The sequence below is a fragment of the Anopheles maculipalpis genome, chromosome 3RL (assembly GCF_943734695.1).
Source record: "Anopheles maculipalpis chromosome 3RL, idAnoMacuDA_375_x, whole genome shotgun sequence".
Classification (NCBI taxonomy): Eukaryota; Metazoa; Arthropoda; class Insecta; order Diptera; family Culicidae; genus Anopheles; species Anopheles maculipalpis.
In genome coordinates this window covers 9905561-9927295 of record NC_064872.1, presented here as the reverse complement: position 1 = coordinate 9927295, position 21735 = coordinate 9905561, and the positions used below count along the sequence as shown (strand labels likewise).

The window sequence follows — 21735 nt, the reverse complement described above, 5'->3', positions numbered from 1 at the left end:
AACATCAGTGGCGACGGACGAAGCTGGATCTGTACAGAACCTCTATAGTCCTAGTACTCATACATAAGCCTATGATACATGGACTGCGTCCCAAACTGACGAAATACAGCTAGACGCGTTCGAGACGACGATGCTCAGAAGTATTTTTCCCTTTACTGATCTTACCATCGTACAACGAATTAGATTGTCCAGGCTCCGGTGAGCTGGTCATGTCATTGAGAATTTCACCAGACAATCCAATACGTAAAGTCCTTTTGGACCGTTCACATGGACAGATGAGGCGAGGTGAGCTCGCACTAAGATTGCGAAGGTCTTGCAGACGACGGTGGCAGCATTATCGAGGAGCTTTTGGAGCAGCTCATACGAAACAAACCACACACTCTCTCACTCACTCATGTTGGCCTGTTCTTTTAAAGAGTACGTCGTCGTGAGATGACCCATCCAACCAACGAATTGACTGTGCTCCCGGACGCCTCGTGCCGAACTGGGGGTCGCTGACGAATACCTTCTTGGCGGGGCATGAGTCCGGCATCCTCATCACGTGCCCCAGTGATCGTATCCTCCCGGTCTTTGCTACCGTCAGGATGTCAAGTTCTCCGTATAGCTCATCAAGCTCGAGGTTCATCCTTTTCCTCCACACTCCATGCTCGAACCAATGGATGGTCCAAGACTCGTGGCCATATAGGACCATCGGGCGAATCAGTGTGCGATATATCTCACATTTCGTGCGTTCTCGAAGTCTTCTGGATCTCAGCAGACGGTGAAGGCCGTAGTAGGCACGATTCGAATGAACAATGCGTCTCCGGATTTCGCTGCTGATATCGTTATCCGAAGTTACGACAGTCCCAAGATAGCAGAACTACTCTACCATCTCGAGGTTGTCGCCGTCGACTAACACGCTGCTTCCCACTCGGGCTCTATCACGATCAGAGCCTCCCGCAAGCAGGTATTTCGTCTTCGTCGCATTGATCATCAATCCAATCAAAACCACACACATAACCTACAATTACAATTGATCTGCCACTGTATTACGATCATATTAAAGCGTAAAATTTCATGATAAGCCATACCGCAGCACAGCACTATATGCTGAAACAAATAAATGGCTCCCATTTAAAGTTAATCAAAGCTCGGCGCAGTAGGGCGCACCAGCAACAGCAGCAGCAGTCTACAGTAGTGCTTCCGGTATACCATAGCCATCGAAGAACGTAAACGTAAGCACACAAGGAACGCGACGATACGCACGTACAACATACTGATTGTGGGGCTGAACTGCAACATTGTTGCAAACGTAATCAACTACCAAGGGTCTCTCTCTCTCGATCTCTCTCCCTCTGTTGAACTGCTTCGTAGTGGTTGCGGAGCAGTGCAATACACTTAACTGGCGGTAATATAAAGATTAATAAAAAGAAAAAAACGGAGTGAAATCACTGCAAATCACTGTTAACCTTAAAGTCACTCATTCATATCATTCAAAAGAACCCATCTACGCAAAATATTTGTGAGTTTTGGTTGAGTTTTGTAGTATAAAACACATTTTTAGATTTCGTAAGTGTCCCACACTAGATTATGATGACATTTTTTAAAGTTTTCTAAGTATCATTCACTTAGTAATGACTTCAGAATCTCCAACATTCCGACCGATTCCAACACCGATCGTCACTTTGCTTCCGAAAGGGTTTTGTTCGCAATTATTTTCACCTAATTGCTTCCACATTTTGTGTTTACATTTCCCCTTCATGACGCAAGAAGCTTGGATTTTCTGAGAATCGAAGAAGTGGGCAACCGGCTTGGCACAATCCCAGTTTGCTGATAGCGCGTGTCTGCTGCTGTGTACGCCGTTGCAAAGCATTTACTGTGCGCGCGAGCTACTAGCATCAGCACTATCGCGTGTGTAACATTACACCCAGCCGATAAGCCAAATTTCGCGTGCCGCAAAAAAAGTACCGCTGCCGGTTGATGTTGCGGCACCTGCTCGCCTCACACATATCGACTCTCGCGCGAAACAGCCTGCCCATGCCAAAAAGGCGGATAGGGTCAACCAAATCGTCAACTTTTGGGGCGACCACCCGTCTTCATCAGCCAGCGTGTGTGTGTGTGTGTGTCTGCGAGTGCGAGGTCTTTCGTTTTCGAAAAAGCACGCGAGCCTCCCCCGTCCAAAACTCCACACAATCCGTCCAGGGCATCATTGCGTGGTGGTGTGCCCATTGGGCCTGTTTCTATAGCCGTTATGCTACGGCTCACGCGCGTGTCCACCGTAACTGCGGCACACGAGTGAAGAATCGGCTACTGCCAACAGCACAGTTTGATGCGCGACAAGAACTTTGATAGAGAAAGGTCCGGGGTGGAGGTCCAATCGGATTATCAAAAGCTTGACCCTCGGTGAACAACGCGAGGCAGTAGTAGCAGCAGTGACACCGCCATGAAAGATACGGTACGGTTATTTGAGGTGTATGACTCGATTTTTACAACCGATGAGAGGCTCACTATCGTCTGCACCGCCTAAATACGTTCGCAAATCGAAACCAATTGCGTCATCGGTGGCGGGCACGGTTATCTGTATCAGCGGGCAATTGAAAAGAAGGTCAAAGGCATGGTTTGCTGATGGGGATCTTCCTTGCGAATATGCTCCATAGGCAATGAAGTGCAATGAAATTAATTAGTACATCTAGACAACTTTTCTAACAACTAAAGTACTGTTCATTTAGAATTTTTTAACACCTATGCGTAGTTATTGGAGCACTCTTCCCCTCTTATGGAATGGTTTTGGCATGATCGTGTTTGTATCAGTTATTATTAACGATGGAACTACAACGTAGACAATTAATTGTACATACCCGCTTAGAAAATTCGACTTGGTCCGAGGAGAAAAATAAGAAAATTCCTTAAAAACGCGTCTTCTACTTTTGAACATGTTTTGAAATGGTTTTGGAAACTACAAAACGTGGCTAGGATGGTTAAACAAAATCGTCTCTCAGGAACAATAGATCGTCAGCTGAGCTGGAAGGTGTTGAAAGCGTTACAGGCTAACCTTGGACTTTCGGATGGGAAAATTGCAAAACGGTGCAGCATAACTACCGTCAAAAGAATCGGATTGAGTGCAGACAAGCGCTCTTTTCGTGCGCCAAAACAACCAAACAGAACTATGAAGCATAATTACATCCAGGTATGACCACGTTCTAACGAGATACGCGGGATGCGTTCTTTTGGATGACGAAACGTACATAAAAATAGATTTGAGGCAGAATTCTGGCCACAGCACGAGGCGATGTTCCCAATATGCTCGCAAACTCATGGTATTGCAAGCCATCTGCAGCTGTGGGGGCACTAAACACGGGCTTTTATAACAAATCAATCTATGAACTCGACAATTGATGAAGATCAATGTCTGGAAAAGTGTTTATTGCTATTTATTAAAGCTCATAAAGGCCCAATTAAGCTCTGGCCAGATTTGCCAACTGCCCAATACGCATACTATTCGAAAACAACAGCTACTGAAGTGGATAAACCAGTTGTGCGGGAGCTTATGAGAGGTATCAAAAGAAAGTTGCTTAAATTCATCCGTACAAAAACAAATAAATTTTTCTTGAATTTTGTGATAAAAGAACAATAAAAAAAACCTTTCATTTGATGCGGAAATTATAATTCTACGTTAAAAATTTCTCGTTTTACAGCATGCGATGAGTGACCGTATTCTAAATGAATGACACTTTAGAAACATGTCACAAGTATATTTATTAGATGAAATGCGGAATGTCTATAAGGGCAAATATAACAATGACTGTAGAAGACCGTGTTTATTAGTTTTATATTAAAGCTCTTTTTTGGCAATAGTTCAGAGGACTAAAAGACAATCAAAACCTCAAAAGTTAAAGGTTGCGTGGATCTTTTAACATTGTTTATAACGTTGTAATGCAGAGGTTTTAATTTTTGTTCTTAAATAAACTGCCTCATACATCTACTTGCATAGTCCTCTGTCGAATGCATCCCTTCCCCCTCGTTCATCTGGAGGCATAAACCCAAAAGAGATCGTGCTCCAAATCTCTCTTCTTCAATCAACTGAAAGCGCATTCTTGTTGGCCCCGCCGGATCGCCGATGGCGTCAATTTCGATCGCCACACGCCGTCTCTCCCAATGACCTCGACTAAAAATAGCACAACAACCCTGTGACGCTCGCGTCCACGTACTTAGTGTGTGTGTGACAAACCTCGTGAAGGTCATTTATGGCCGAAAACTGATGCTTGGTTTTCCGCTTGCTTCACTTGTTGAGGGCTCGCACGCGCACACATACACACCTGTGGAAGGGGGGGGCCCACGATCTTCCATCCATCAAACGCATTTGGGGGTTTGTGCAGTGCAATATGCCAAGTGTCATAATGGGAATCGTATGCCAGAAGCTATTGCAATGGGGTCCTCCACGAAAGTAAAGGAAAGGAACCAAAATAAAATGAAAGATGCTACACACATTCTGATTTCACGGCAAAGAGAAATGGTGGAAGCATGACGACGCATCGAACAAGCAAACACACATGATCGTGTGGGGGTGTACTTTTTTTTTGCATCGGCAAAATTATTGCACCCTTGCATCCAAGCTGCGCACGAGAGACCATTGACCCCTCCCCTCCCTCTCTCTCTATCTCTCCCCCCCCCCCCCCCCCCCCCCCGGTGCTAGAGGTGGTGATGGTGAGGGTGAAACCAAGCCGTTTTACAATTGTGTTTAACGATTCAGTCGTTTTTACTGCCGTTCAACACGGGCAAAATCTTACGTTGCAGAGATCTTAAGGTCATACATCTAAACTACTGTATTTTTGTTGATGGAATAGGATGGTTCTTTTCTTCATCTGATGCTGCTGCAAGCTAGCAAAATACCAAACTATTTATTGCCTAACCATAGATTTTCAGTTAAAAGGTGTTCGTAGTTATCCCTCAGCTATTCGGTGAAAATTGCTAGAGAAAGATGAAATCAAACACAGACCTCTCAGCAGTGTTATGTGATCGTACGCTTTGTCGTGGTAAATCGTACATTTTTGAGACTTAATGACAATAGAAATTCTCCTTTTCTAAAACGTTTCCGTGTCTTCGTACAGCTTTCCCGCAGCTCGCATACCATCCGGCATCTACCCTCACTACCAAAAGCATGCGACAAAGGATGATCGACATACTTCCGGACACTAAAGTGGCTAAGGAGTCACCTTCCACTGGCAGGCGATGGATCTGGAAAAAAAACTTCTCCATCTACAGACTATCAACGCATCAACGATCGTTACTGTACTTGTTGGCGCACAACAAGGTGAAGCAAGGACCGCTGCTCGACCAGATTAATCAGCAGATCCTCCAGGAGTGCCGAGAGCGCCAGATCCCTACGCAACACCTGTTTATCGACTTCAATGCGGCCTACGATACCATAGACCGAAAAGAACCATGGCCACCATGAGGGGTCTGAGGCAAGGGGACGGACTCTCCTGTCTACAATGATCAATGCGACGAAGACGAAATACCTGCTTGCGGGAGGCTCTGATCGTGATAGAGCCCGAGTGGGAAGCAGCGTGTTAGTCGACGGCGACAACCTCGAGATGGTAGAGGAGTTCTGCTATCTTGGTACTGTCGTAACTTCGGATAACGATGTCTGCAGCGAAATCCGGAGACGCGTTGTTCAGGGGAATCGTGCCTACTACGGCCTTCACCGTCTGCTGAGATCCAGAAGACTTCGAGACCGCACGTAATGTGAGATATATCGCACACTGATTCGCCCGATGGTCCTATATGGCCACGAGTCTTGGAGTATTGCCATCCATTGGTTCGAGCAAGGAGTGTGGAGGAAAAGGATGAACCACGAGCTTGATGAGCTATACGGAGAACTGGACATCCTGACGGTAGCAAAGACCGGCAGAATACGATGACGGAGTCATGCCCCGCCAAGAAGGTATTCGTCAGAGACCCCCAGTTCGGCATGAGGCGTCGGGGAGCACAGCGAGTTCGTTGGCTGGATCAGGTGAAGGGAAACCTGTCGGAGATCGGGTGCCTAAATGGATGGGAAGCTGGATCGAGGGATCGAGTATCCTGGAGATCTATTGTTGACCGGGCCATGTCACGAAATGGCCAACATGATGATATTTGTCTTCGATCGAACAGTCGTCTTTGGACGGTCTTTGGCAACTCGTCATGCAAGTGCAGAAGAGATGCGAACTGAGATAATTTTTACGATACGACGGGTCCAAGATCTCAATTAACTGGCCCTTTAAAGCTTGAAAAAGATGGTTGGAAAATGGAGAATGCTTGTAGGATACAAGGTTCAAGCCAAGCTGTATCCATTCAGTTATCTGAAATAAATTTACTTTCAGAGTCCTACACAAAGCTCTGTAGCAATTGAAAACCTTAAATCGCTCCAAAAATGTGTCGGAAGTGTCTTCTGAACAGTGCCAGACAATGCAAACATAGTTCGAAAACCAAATACTTACACGTAAGATCCAGATTGAAGTCATCTTGGGTGTAGCGGTTACGCCGCCCGCTGACCATCTCCCGGATAATGTTCGTTGGATTAGCCATGTGGCTGACGATGGCTCGGTTGATGCGGCGCACAAGAGCGGAAACTGCCGGCCGGTTCCGTTCTGGTTTTTGTATTTTCCTCGCCGCCCAGAGATCGAGCCGTTCTGTTGACTTTGTGCGACCTCTAAGAGCCTTCACTCTTCCTCTCGGCTCTCTCGCTTGTGCGTGTTGGTGGGTGGCTCTGTATATTTAACTATTAATGCGATTTCTAGAGAAGTTTTGCACCGTGACGTAATTTCATGGAGCGGTTGTTTGGTCTACTGCAGAGGATCGATCGATGGATGAGTTAGGAGGCTCACCGTCGTTGCATAATACATGCAACGATATGATACGATTTCCAAGCACAACAGAACAAACGAACGAAACAACGATTGGTTGTTTGTTCGATTAACACTCTATGAACTATCACGAACTAGAGCGAAGATGCGCGGCTTCTATGACGGCTTCCACAGATCACGTCACTTTCTACTCTTACTTGTAGCTATATTAGCTTTGTATCTGTATGCCTATTTCCACTATTCCATCATCTTACACACATCATTGGTCGTTGTTTTCCACCACAAGACAATACGTACTTCGGAACACTTTCTGTATCGGTCGGGATCATTCTGCTTTCTTTCGCACTCAAGAACACTGAGCCGGTGTTCTTCCAACTTTACAGAACCACACGTACTCGCCCCGCCAACGAAACACAACACATTACGATCACTGTCTTAACATTGCTCCATTTTTTTAATTTTTTTCGTTCACTCTTCTGACTATACGGGCTTCACCTCACCTGACACATACAAACGTTGGGTGGCCACTTATCCATCCGCGAGCTTACGCAGGGAATGGGGGGAGGATGGGCCTGCTGGGGAGCGGGCTCTCAATGCGCTAAAAAAGCCCTGCTGTCTGGGCGAGCTACGACAAAACTGCGACTCAACCGCGGCTGCGACAGGTGGTGGTGATAAGAGGCAAACAGAACCCACACACTCGCTCTCTCACCGTCTGCACCGGCATTGGCAAAACGGGACACTCACACGAAACAAAAACAAACACATATATAACACGTTAAAATCTTGATTCGTAACTGCGTACCTTCAACCAGTCATATTCCGGAAGGGTTGTCGGTACAGGGATGACTAACAGCCGCACTAAAACTAACACACGAGAAGGTGTTCCGTCGTACCTTCTTCTACGTTGCGCCCTAGAGGATCATCCTCTAAGAGTCGCCAGGACTTTTTTGCGTCGGTATGTACCTCCTCGTGGCACAACATTGAGGCTTAATAGAGCGTTGCACAATGTTTGTGTATGGTCTTATTGCACGTATTTATGTTTCCAACTAAGCCAACAAGATCCTCGTAGTTGTAGCTCCACACGGCGAATGTGTTACACACTAAACGCATATGTAAGCTTCTCTCCTTCTCATCAGACTCAGATTCGAAGATGTGGCGCGCACACTCACCCACTCGTTCTCGGTTGAGAATTTTCGCGATCAGCTTCTCATTGAAATATCGCCAGCCATCCCCCTTGTTTGCGTGTATGTGTGTTCTTAATTTCGTACACAATCACGAACATATCTAATTCCTCCTTCGGGGTTATGTTTTCCTCCACTGCTCAGTACCATTAAAGCGCGGAACTACCCTCTACTAGACGTACAGCACCACAGACAACCAACATGCTTGGTGCTATTGTGAAGAGGGTGATGATTTTTACTGACTGTCGTCACCACCAACACACTTATCGATTACACAGCAGACAGCTTATGTGACGCGTACACCCCTTATCTTCACCCTGCCGTACACGACAAAGCATCGATGCATAGCGACCAGCATAGCTCTTTCACTCCTTTTCCCGCACACAGGATTCGTCCCGAGGAAGCATTTTGCTTCTGAATCCGATCACTCACGACGCTCCTACGAAACTACGTTCACCCGACACTCAATAACGCACGGTGCGAAACAATTACCGAAGGATGCTTAAGCCCAGTTAATCCATTACGCGAAATGTTGACTCCCGATACTCCATGAGTTGATTCGTTTCTAGGATTATTTGGATGCTTTTTTTTACCCCCAACATTCAAGGTCGACTGAAGTCACAAATCTCACTGTGCACACGCAATCGCTGCGACGTCTTACAATTTAAAACAAACGTTGAGTAGACTGATATCTAGAGCACATTGTTTATCGCACGGAACGCGAAAAGGGAACACCACTTTACACACATACAAAACTTTGAACACCGAATAGTAAGAATTTGCTAATGTAACACATAAAATTGCACTCGCCGTTTCACTCAATTGCACTGGTTTGGTGTAAGTACTTCCGGATACTGTGAAAGAAGAAAGAAAAGTGTAGAAAGAAATATTAATTTAAGCGATCATTCAAGCTACAGTATTAAGAGATGTACAAATTACGCGCTCTAAGGCTTATAGTTGTTTGACAAACTGGTGTTTCCAAGAGCTGGACAAAGCAATCAACACAACGATATCGATTTATTCTACATAATCTGCCTGTAATCTCTTTGATTCCCATTCATCCTACTAGGCCAGTTAGATCTATTGTTGGGCAATGGGATCCGGATCGGATTCTGGGATTCGATCCTTCCTCGGATCGATGCGGATTCAATCCCAAATCTTGGATCGCCCGGATTCCGAGTCAGTCATCAGGCGCGTTCACGAACGATGTCAAACAACGGGACGGTCGTGCTTCGTTTTTCCCCTGCAATACCTGATAATACAACAATGTTTTGTAATCTTCAAAGCATTTCTGATGCTGTCCATCTGTTCATTTTCTATTGCATGAATAGAGTTAAACAATATATTTTAATAAAATAAATAAAAAATAAACCAAAAACAAAATGTAATAATCACGACTAACTAATGCTCCTATTTTTGTGTTTCCTCCGAACAAACCGCTTATGCCGCCCGCTGCTAATGTTTTGAATGTTCAATAGGAGGATCGATCTCAAAGTGGATCCGGACCGGTCGGATCGTATCCCACTTGGGAGAGATTTTTCCCATCACTAGTTGGATCAACAGACGTCAGTTATTTCAATAATGAAATCAATCTCTCATGCTTGAGCAGTGATCATGAGTAGTCACATTGGGACGTATGTACAAGCAATCAGTAATAGTAAGAATTTGAAATTTGTAGTTGAATTGAACAAGCAATCTGAGCTGTTTGGCGGTGCAGATATCCTAACGGTGCGTAGAACCGGAAGGTTACGATGCTCACTCCCCACCAGGAAGGTGCTGATCAGCGACCCGTTCAGCAGGAGACGCAGAGGACCAAAGCGAGCTCGTTGGCTGGATCAATGTGGATGGAAGTCTGGCCTTAAAACGAGTGTTCTGGAAACGGATTCGCGATCAGGCCATGCCATCTAGACGTGTTCAACCATGGACAAACTAAGGATAAGTTGAAGAATGAATTGAATTGAATGATCCCGGTGGTAGAGGCGATATTGACTCCGGTCTTTACACGACACGACCGGTGTTCAAATCTCATGCAGACCGTTCCGCCACTGTGAGGGACTGACCATCCAACTATGTGGTAACAAGCGTAGTAAGCTATCAGATGGCCGGCTTGACTTGGTAGGTCATTAAGCCAAGAGGAACAAAAAGTTATATTGAACATGATTTGGTGATGATTTTCGGCGGCAAGAATCGTTGGTCTTTGGGATTTGAGCTGGTCAAGTATTAATCAGTGCATCTTCCAGGTGTCCTACTTGACTGAGTACTGCTCAAAACCTTAACAATCAGAGTATTTTCTGCATCAAAACAAAAATGATAAGATGCTTTGTGCGCGCCGCTTTCTCCTTTTTAATACGAAAAACCTACTTCCAAAAAAAGGATATCACAAATAAAATATTTATGCAAAGCTGATAACATTCTACAGCAAACGACTCAACGCGTTCGCTTGACTTCATTCCCTCCTTAATGTTTCGAAATGAACGAAAACGCTCAATTTCTAAGCCAACGACGAAACAAGATAGATGTTCTTGCTTGTTCAATTTAACCAATCTTTTTCTCCTCCTCCTCCCCGCCATGTTTTTTATCTATGTTGTACACATACACATACATCACATACGCATCATTATGTACAAATACACGAGCATAAACCAAGAGTCAGCCACGGTCAAAGGTCTGCCAGAGCTCCGACAGTGTGCTGTTGTTCCAAAGCGCGTTCTTTCTTTGGCTTCGTGCACGCTACGAACGGGAAGCACGAGATAAATTGAATTAAGCAATCCCGAAATAGATCTAGACAGACTCAACCCAAATGACCTTGACATTGAGGAAGTCTGGATGGATGGGTAGTTAATTAGCCGATCGGAGTGAAGCATTGTGTGTGTGTGTGTGTGTGTGTGCTGGTGTGGGGGCCATGGGATGCGATGGTGTTCTTTCGCTTTCGTAATGAATGCCTTCCTTTCGTGCGTGGAAGAAAAGAAGAAGAAAAAGAAAAAGCGTGTAGTCCAACCATACTCTCCCCTTCTTTAAGGACCGGATTCTGGTACGATCATTCAGCATTCGGATGGAAATGGAATGGTGGTGGTGGCTGCATTTGCGCCAACATCACGAGTCCGACATTAGAGGCGATCACTAGCGTTGAATGTGATCTTCAGTGATATTTGGAGCTTAACTCACATGTGAAAAGTGATTCGAGCTTTCTTTGGGTATGATAGCATGACCTCGTGCTATAGCGTTTCTCCTAATCTTCCTGGGTGTAATTCTTCTAATGCCTCGTCATGTCAAATTACCAACGACAATCGTAGTCTACCAAACAAGTTGTTTCAGACTTGAATGGTTATTGATTGGTTTAATCGAATCTTAACACAATAAACCATATTTCTCGAGTCAATCTTTTCTTCCACAAAATGGAGCAGAGCTATCTAGAGTTAAGAAAGAAAACATTAGCAAAAATATGCTGTCGTGCATCACACAATGCTGTAGTTGGCCTCCGGATCAAACGACACCAAACAAACCATGGATGGATGGCAACACAAGCAGCCGCGCGCGCGCGCGCGCCAGTGTTCCGAACACGCGGCGCGACAACATTTGCATACGACCGTTGGAACGTTACACGTTTGCCAGCTTCCACTAGCAGGCGCCTCCCGCACCGTGCTCAAATGTTGTGACGAATGCAATGAAAGTGGGTGACACTCGCGACAACGGGGAAAGAGAGCAAAAGCTAGGAAAGGAAGCGAAAAGAAAACGGAGGGCGAGAATGAGATGCATAAAAATAGCCTCGAATTAGCGCACGTTTTAAAAACTCGCGTTCTTCAAAGCTAAACACTTAACAGAAAGACACAAAGACACATACGCTCCCACATACAACAGTTGCCCTTGCGCATGGGCTTCCCTATTTCGATCAGCTGCTTAGGCTTGATTAATCTACCGAGGCGTACAATGTTGCTTGAGGCCTTTTTTGTTGCGTGAGCAAACCGGTCACTCTTCGTTGATCGTACAATGTGTTTTTTTTTCAAATAATATTGATTTAAAATATAAAGTATGGAATAAAACATGTGCAATTCAAATAGAGCAATCATAAAAAGGATAAGCAAATTTCAATTTTTAGAAATAGAAAACGAGACAGTTACTGTAGTTGACGGATCAGGAGTCTAGATGTTTGCTACATATGTATTGCAGCAATCAGCTGTCAAATTTACGGATCACAGCGAGAGTTTTGTGGACAAGAACCATTCTGTGCTGGTCAAAATAACTGCAGCTTCTCGCTTTTTTTTAACTACGAAAAAGACGTTTGCTGAAAAAAGTGTTCTTTTTGCATTATTGTAACATTACAAGGTAATACACACGTTGATAATTAGTGAGCAGTAGATCCTTTCAAATCTTCGTTCAAGGTGCGAATGGATATGCAGTTATATGTTTCGGACCGGACAATCAGACGACGTGCCGTTGAAGCCGGATTGTTTTTTCGAGGTCCTGCGAAAAAATCTTTGAATTCACGTAGGAATAGCGGAATGAAAGACTTCTGTTTATTCAATCTCATATTGGCTGGGATGTGCAGAAACGCCGGACCTTTTCTGTTCAGCGATGAGTCGCAGTTCAACATCTTTGGAAGCGACGGAATTTGCCGTGTACGTCGACCAACTGGAAAATGCTTAGATTCACGTTACTGTCAGAAGACGGTGAAGGTAATGGTCTGGGGATGTTTTTCTGCGAACGGTCTTGGTCCAATTATTCAAATCGAATCGAATCAAACGGTATAATGGTCCGTTTCATGTACAATGACATCCTGAAAAATGTTATGTTTGCCTTATGCTGAATGCAATATTCCATTAAAATGAATATTCCAACAAGAGAACCATCCCAATCACACCGCCAAAGGGCTCAAACAGTGGTTTAAGGATCATGGCGATGAACTGGTCACTCCAATCCCCGGATCTGAACCCTTTAGAAAACCTGTGGGAGATCGTGAATCAGCAAACTAATTGATCGTGAAGGTGTTCGATCAGTTGTTTGCACAAATCAAAAAGACGTGGGCAGCAATGCCACATAATTTTTTTTGACCACCTGATCGAGTCTATGCCTCGCTGATGCAAGGCGCAGATGTGCAATACAATTTGGCAAACAACACACGAAGTTGCACTTATTTTATTCAGGAAGAAAACGATGATTTTTAATATTTATTTATTTTTTCATTAATTGTGATGTATATAAAATGAATATTGAGGAGCCCGAGTTTCCTGTGAACTGATTGGAAACCTGGCCATGTCGACACGACGTGCTCAATCGCGTCGTGCGCCTGAGCAGGCCAAGAAGATGAAGAAATATATTGAGTAGATATTTATCTTTTATTAAGTAAGTAAATTAGGCTGATATTAAAAAAATTGTTTTAAATCATGTGAGCGATGACTTGTGTAAAACCTTTTTGATATTTTTTCGAGGTTGTTCTTTTCAGATTTAAGAAAAAATGTCGAGTATCGAAGTGAAATTTTCCTCGATATTCTTAATGAGATTGAGCCAAAGCTTCCGCCTGTAAGGGCAAAAGAACTCACGCCAAAAGAAGTGTTGGGGAAGATTTTAAAATAGCAATTGCTCAACCAACTTTCTCCAGCTATCATAATTCGTATCTTCCGTCTTTGACAACTTATCTTGACAATTTGTACGTGATAGTCAGGCCTTTTATGGCATATTGGAGTCAGAATACAATAGTCTTCAAATCCAAGAACTGAACTGAAATTCCCCAAAGATAACACCCAGATTTCTACTCTATCCGGACGGTTGCTCTCTTGATCTTGATCTTATGATATCTTTGTACTGATCTTCTATAAAAAATTAAGATCTTTTCGTCTAGAAGAGTACCTAGCAGGTTTGAGAAGATGGTTTGTGAGGTACTGCTAAAATTCAGACAACATTTCTTGAATGTCTTAAAACATCCTTTAAAGGTCACTGAAAACTACCAAGGCTAAAAATTATTTACACCCAATTTTTACGCTCAACTAGCACTTAAATAAGAATTATAAATACTTTTTTTACTATCTAGTTCAGACGAACAGACAAGTGAAAGTAAAAATAAAGACGGAAACAACGTCCTTTTTGTGGATCTATAACCATTCGAAAGGACGAATGTAAAAAAGAAAAGACAAGCATCGAAACCATTTCGATGAAACGTGAGAGATGCAACGGTAAAAAACCATCGAAAAAGAAAACATACCAAGCAGAAGAAGCGACACTACAGCAAGGCTTCTTCTATTTAAATAACGAAAGGCGAGACAAAAAAAGGGTAAAATAATGATGGAAGCGAACCGATCGGGAATGGTTGTGCGTTAGCTTTTCTTACTTTTCTGTTTTGTTGGTCTTTTCATCCACTATTCCGGCATCCTTGAAGAAACCATGCGCAAAGTTCCCAAACACTGTTGCTTTACCGATTAGCTGTCGGACAGGATGCTGCAGTGAGTTTGTTGTTTCAAGCACGGGAAAAGAAAATACAAGAACCGACCCCGCTTCGTAAAACCACACAGGATGTACGTGGATGGTTTTGTGGGGTGCTGCTATCCTCCAACAGGTAAGTGTGTTCTTGGTATTTTTTTTTTCTATCATTTCCTTGTTTGAACCTTGAACGTTCTTAATGTCCTCCGAAGTATCTTACAACTTTTCCTTAATGTTTAATGTTGATTTTAAGATGATGAACTATATTTGAATTTTAAATTAAACTACACTCACTCTAAGATCTTTCGCGTTTTATATATTCTTGATACGAACGGGTTGTGAAAATAGCACACTCTTGATTACTTTTTTGTAAAATTTGTTTACATGATGACACTTTGGATGAGAAACAATTCTCTTTCTTTACTATTTGAAAAGTCGTGTCATTGCATTCAACGGCACACACAACCTCTGCTATGATAAGATGCTGATTTATGGGTATTTTAACATTCATTAGGCCTTACGCTGCATTCTCGGTATTTCATAGCTCAGCACGGGGGTTTGAATATCTTTGCAATTACAGCACGCACCATGGACATAATACTTGGGGCTATGGGGGATGATAATTATGTTTAGACTGCAATCCTTTCATGACTACTGTATATGTGTTTCATATTGTACAAGGCGAACCATCCGGAGGACGATTTTTCAAGGCAATTTCGGCCTGGTGTTGCCACCTTCAGATGCTCATAGAAATTGGCCAGTTTTCCCTTAATTTATTTGTACTGTTTTGTGTTACACGATAGCCATTTGAAGCCGTATATTAACCTCGAATTGCTGGTAGGGACGTTGCTTCATTTTCCTGGCTTAACGACATTCTAATAGATCACACCGACCGTCGGCGTGATTCTTACCAGACTTGCTAGATGATACCACGGTAGTTGGATATTCAACTTTCACAACAGGGGAACGGTACGAATGGGATTTGAACCATAGTCCTGCCATGTCAAGAGGATTTAGATCGCGCGTGATCGCCTGCTGCTAGTAGGACCATAGTAGCTGCTGTAACGAGCATAAACATATCAGTCCAGACTAGAATTATCGCAAGAGCGCTCTGATGCTCTAATGATTAGTCTAAAATTGCCAAGTCTTTTTAAATCAATCGACTTTGGTTATGTGAAGCTTTGAGCACCTTTGAGAGGTTTTGAACTTCAACTGCTGGCTCAGCAATCTTAAACGAACAGCAACTCTACACCAAAAGTTGGGAAGTTAATTGTATGAACTCAAAACAAAACTTAACAACCCATCGCGTGCTATGGGTGCAAATGTTCGTTCTCCATCAACATCCTCCCGTTTTTCTTCTTCGCCCGCTACATTACGCATGACTGTCCATCTCTCGCTTCCTTTCTCTCTCTCTCAATTTCATCACCATGAAACTAACAAAAACCAGCTGGTTGCCGTTTTGCGGTTAGTAGGAACTCTTTGTTCCGAAGTCAACCACTTTCACACGTTGTAGTAACAACCATCTCTCAGCTCGATTTTACATCCTCGCTCTCTCGCAAGCTCTTTCTATTGGTTCTGAGCAATTCAGCGATTCCACTCTATGATGCTCTATGCTTTATGCTGATGTGCGGCCTTTCGGCACTCTCTTTCTCTCGCTCGCCTTACTTTCAGGGGTGGCAAAAAGCCGGCAAACTCTTGTGCGTTGTTGCTTTAACAGGGGTGGAAGGGAAAAGGAAAACAAAGCGCGTGCCGAATGGAAGACATCTCTATAACCCCTCTATCTGGTCACTGACATTCCGATTCACCCAATACAACATACCAGCTCATGTAAAAAGGACGAACAAACACAACCATACGAACGTGCATCGAGTGATACGTTACTAAAAGGCTCACAGCTGAAAAGGGGTATTCCTTCACTACTAGGCGAACGTCATCATTAACGTGGAGGCTTTAAACGTTGCGTGCGAACAAAGGAACGATTACTGTAGTGGAGCATATCATCGTATGAATCATGGATTCTACATTACGTGGTATTAGAATTCATAATATATAGATTAAGTTGACGAATTTTGAGGTTAAATTACATGATGAAATCAGTCTTCATCAGTACAAATCGTCCCTTGGTTTTGGAACAAAAAGGTAAACATATTAATTTTTCACTCTCTTTTACAGAAATTCTACATTCTCAAAACAAAACAGTTAGAGCAGGTGTGGCGCAATCATCGGAGAAATGGATTTTAGGAAAAATTAATTATGATTTCAACTACCAAATCAATATTTTTATTCAATTTATCATCTTTCATAATTTTGCAAGAAGTTAAAATGCTCAATGTAATGTAATAAAAAAAAACCGTCCAAAGTTAGACAGATTTACTAAATAAGAGCATTTAATTTTTAATCTACTTTCATGTCAACTGGAGATGCTGAGATGCTTAGAAAATGTCTCCTTCTTCATTCAAATTTTTCTTCTGTTGTTTAAGAAATTGTACATTTTCTTCTTTGGCTTTACTACTTCGAAAGACCTCCCGTTTCTGGCTTCATATTCATAGCTGGATAATCAGTACTCAGTGATGGATTTAGCCCTCGGAGGCCCCAAGTGGACTGGAGGCTGGGGGGTCCGTATCACAGTGAATCTGCTGAACGCGGGGAGGTTTTTTGTGAGGTCAAGCCACCCAGTGCCCTTTCACTTCCCGTACCGTTAAACTCGCCAGTCTCAGTACTGCGTATGGAGAGAATCTCTCGACGGGATTGGATTGGACCCAGTCCCGCTGCCGCCTCGGCCCACGAATGGAAACTCAAAATATTATTTTTCTCATCAAGTGACTAAATTATTAGTTTCACCTAAATTTCGTGAGCACACACGTGACATACACGGAGGATCCTTAAGTAAAATGGCTATAACTTTTGAATGGAACGTTCAAAATACAAAATTCAAAAAGGAAAACCTGATATAAAAGTATTTCTAAGCGAAAACATATCTTTTGAATTTTAGTCCAGCTTTGCTTTTTAAAACTAACCAAAATGGTAGTTTACATCATAGTGCTGTATATGCTCGTCCTTAATTCTTATTAAGAATAATACTATACGAACAAAATTGATAATACTTTCAGATGCAGATTTAACTACTAGCCGGCCTCATACTGTAATAACATAAATGTATCTTTATAAAATATTTAAAAGTTGTATAAACTTACCGTTGTTTACCACCGTATCATTTTGTTAGGGAAGCTGACGATGGGATACACTCATCGTTTATAGTGTTGGTTCGGTTGATCGATCGGCCTGCTGTGGAATGCATCTTCCGCTGCCTTCAAGCGAAGAGCTGCTCTGCGCTAACAAAGAGTAGGAAAAGAAAGAAAAACGCACAATGACGAAACATTGTTGATGGGACGCAGCGGCGAGTGGATATTGTACACAAATTTTGTGATGGATTTGGACAGCATTTAAAATCCCACACCGCGCACTCACACACACACACGCGCGCGCCTCACGCACAACGCAATAAGAAAGGAGAGCATACACGCTACCACTGGTTGGCGCACACGTACAACCAACACAACTACAAACAACGAGAGGCCCTGTATGATAATCGTGAAAGGGATGAGCAAACCTATTGCCCGACACACGATTGTGCTTTGATTTTTATTTTCTTCCTATTGTTTCGGTTCACTTTGGCTCACTGTAAAGGTGTGAGAAACGCACTGTGTTCACGAGCTTTCCACGGCTCACTCTTTTGCGACTCACATATCATCACAACTCATCTCTCACAATCGGCACTGATGTAGCATACACAGAGGAGACGTCAGAGACCAACGCACGCACACACACACACACAACCAACCATGCACACGCGAAGAAATTCGCGCTTCTCCCTTTTCCCTTTCGATTCTACCGCAACCCGCGACCCACCCCCTCCCAACATAATCACTCCCACAACACAGTGCAGCGTACTCTCCCCCTTCTCAAACGCCTCCTTTGATCAGGCCACACTTTCGCACAAAAAGCTGATGGGTACAGTGGCAATTGTGGTGAATGATGCTCTCTACTTGTACGAAAAAACCTCTTCCGATATCGATATTACACTGTGCGCGGATCTTGTTGTATCGAACGCCGTGACGACAACGCAATTCTTCCTTCACATCACTTACACACGTACATACGAACGCACGGGCAGCACAGTCCTTTTCTCACTCGTCCTCTTCTGCCACCGACTCTTTACCCTTTAGCACCTTTCCTCTATCCACAAACAAACTTCAAGATCTCGCTGACAGCGGCAGCATCACCTATCCACCAGTAGGCCATGCAACACTCGGCACACCGAATCATCCACAACATACCCCTACAAACGGGAACAGAAGATATCCGTGTCCAACATTTTACACGAGATCTGCACCGGCAATATCGCCAGATTAACACCGAACGGACCGGGACGGAATGTTCCGGATTGACGGCTCTTGGACACTACCCAGGCAGTGGCGGATCGGCAAAGAAAACGTACCACCCGCCCCAACCAAACGCGCACCGCACCACGGATATAGTTTAGCCTTGGCAACGGCCAATATTTTACCTTTTCGTCGGTTAGCAGTCCTCCTCGTACACTTGACAGTTCTCCTGCAGGGAAGATGACAACTCTGCACTGACATCCGGACCACGGGCTTGCTGCGCCTTTATTTCGCTTTGCACGGGGAAATAAAAAGGGACCAAACCGTGAGCTTATGGTTCACTTCCGACGCGCACTTGGAATCACGGCAAACACGGTGGTGGATTTCTTTGTTGCGAATGGCACCGCAAACTGCCTGGCGCAGTTGCACGGTCTCGTGCAGGGCTAGTGATTTGAGAATTGTACAAGTTCACACACGAATGTCGAATGCCACCTTCCGAGAGGCAAGCTAGCAGCGTTTTGAGAAATCTGTGTATCTGAAGCCGGTTTCAGCTTTCTCACCCACTGCTGGGTGCTCGATACCGACTGGAGTACTGAACCCGGACGGTTAGCCACACTTTTGTAAGCTCGCGGCTCAACTAGGATTCGCACGATTGATGATTTTTTGCATATAATAGCGAATGTAGCGAAAAGCAATTCCACCACAATTTTATTTTACGCCCAAAGAAGGAGTTAAAAACTTGAAAAAAAAGTTTTTCGGTAACTAGAACGGAAAATTTACGAAAGTGTTAAAATAAATTGAAAATCGCTTCGAATTGTTAAAACGCTTCAGCACGCTTCGTGATAAAATGTCAAGTGAACGTCAAATGAAATCGAATTTCGCTTCTACTGTAGTCGGACTTTGAAAAATCAGTTGTAAAAATGGATGAACTTACTGTTTTGAATTTTTAGTTGATACATATGGTCACGTTTGTAAAATTCTGTTGTGTAGAACTTCTTACACACTGAGACGTACCTTTTTCTTTCATGACACTAAAATCTCGGGCGGATTTTTGGCATCCTTCACCTAATTTACCCGTAGTTACATCGACAGTCCTGTATATAAAAAAACGGTCTAAACGAGATTTGAATTCAATTTTTGTTGTTTGAAGGCACGATTGCGATACTAAGCTTTATTGAAACTTTATAAAATTAGAAGCCCGGTGGTTTAGGCGACAATAGCGCCGATCTTTATACGGTAGGACCTGGGCTCGAATCCCATCCGAACCGACCCCCCGTAGCGAGGACTGGTTATCGAACTCCGTGGTAGCAGCAGTCTAGTAAGCCATATGATGGCCGGCATGATCTTGTAGGTCGTTAGCCAAGAAGAAGAAGAAAATTAAAATATAACCTAGGGAAAAAAAAGTTCGACCTCGTACCACGTAGTTTCATAGTCAGCCCTCTTTTCCGTGGAAAAACCTTCAGCGCCGTCGCCTCTACTATTCGCAAATAAACTTTCAATGTGCTGAGCTCATACCAATGAATGATTTCTCAATTTTTTTCTGAGCATACTATTGACAAAATCGTTTATGATGGACAAGATCGTTTGAATCGTTTACAGAATGAAGCATCCAACGATTTATTTTGTATAAGGGACTTTTTATTGTATGATATAGTTGAAGTACAATTTTCGTATTACAAACATCGAAATAACTGAAGTATGGATCATTAGGTTTTGGTAAGATTTTTCTTTTCTTTTACTCGCTGTTTGTTGTATTTGTGTGCTGTTGGTGTGTTCATTAGTGAGTTCGTATGTGTACTTGGTTTGCTTGTGTGTTTTCTTCTCAATTGCAAATTCATCCCGTCCACACAGTGAGGGAACACGCTGTAGGGAGCTATCGTCTACTTTACACGGCATTACCAATGGTGTTTTTTGTTTTACACGCATTGAAGACAACATTGACATGGTGGAAACATTTAGAAACATTTAAAATGTAGGACTTTTGCTTTTATTTTTTAATTGTTTGCTTTCTGCTTTTCCCTTTCTGCTTAATCGATTCGCTTACCCTATCGCACACATATGCAGAGTGAGTGTGTTGTCCATAAGAATTAGTGTACATCCTACACAGTGGCCTTGCGCGTATGGTAGGATGTGTATTGTTTTTTATTTCTTTCTTTCTTTATTGAATAAATAACAACATTCGTCTTTCACCTTCCGCGGGTTTTTCGTTTTTCTCGGATAAAGGTTCAATTGTATCATTCGATTTCCTGTAAACTCGGTTCTATCAATAAGTTTCCCTTATCCTTCGCCACCGTTTGCTGCCAGCTTAATGCTTTTTCTTGGGAAAAGCCATAACAAAAGGGTGAAAATCATTTGCACCCTCTACGACGTGCCTATCTGTATCTCTCATCGTTCCCTTTCGAAACGTCTCACTCTCTGCCGATAATTTTCTTCACACACAATACCAATAAACCTAGTCAATAAAAAGTACCCTGAAGCACATATCGTTTGACTCTTTAAAAAAAAAAAGAGAGAGTACGATAACAATGCACAACACAGCATATAAAATGGTAGGTTACGGATGACACCAACTCGCCAAACAATTGCACCGAAAAAAAAAAACGATCCAAAATGCTGAGGTGATGCTTCTTCTAACGAGAGTCTGAGTTAAGGAAAATAGTGGGGGAAAAAAAACGTTACATTGGCAGAACGTGAGACGTAGTCAGCAAAGCACATCAGTTTTTACAAGTGCGAAAAACATATTTGCCAAACTCCCCGTTTAAAGTTGGGAATAACAGTCACAATCACAACATTTAGGTTAGTCTATGCAAAAGGTCTAAAAGGTTAGTAGAGCTAGAGTTGGGATAGTAATAAGGGATTTTTTTGTTGTAACATTAGCTCCAAAAAGTAGGAGTTTGACTTACGATCAATAAAGTTTGTGTAGCATATATATTTATA

General features: G+C 43.1%; 2 protein-coding genes across 3 annotated transcripts in view; one reads left to right on the top strand and one right to left on the bottom strand.

Moving 5' to 3' along the window:
- Nucleotides 1-6616, bottom strand: part of LOC126563880 (phosphatidylinositol 3,4,5-trisphosphate 3-phosphatase and dual-specificity protein phosphatase PTEN) — a 29508-nt gene extending 22892 nt beyond the window's left edge. For both annotated transcript variants that reach the window (XM_050220667.1, XM_050220666.1), the window contains exon 1: nucleotides 6459-6616. In XM_050220667.1, the coding sequence (XP_050076624.1) occupies nucleotides 6459-6546 (88 nt within the window). In that variant the 5' untranslated portion in view covers nucleotides 6547-6616. The remainder of the gene's footprint in view (nucleotides 1-6458) is intronic.
- Nucleotides 1-21735, top strand: part of LOC126565684 (uncharacterized) — a 343737-nt gene that overhangs the window by 96238 nt on the left and 225764 nt on the right. The gene's annotated exons all lie outside the window — the stretch shown is intronic.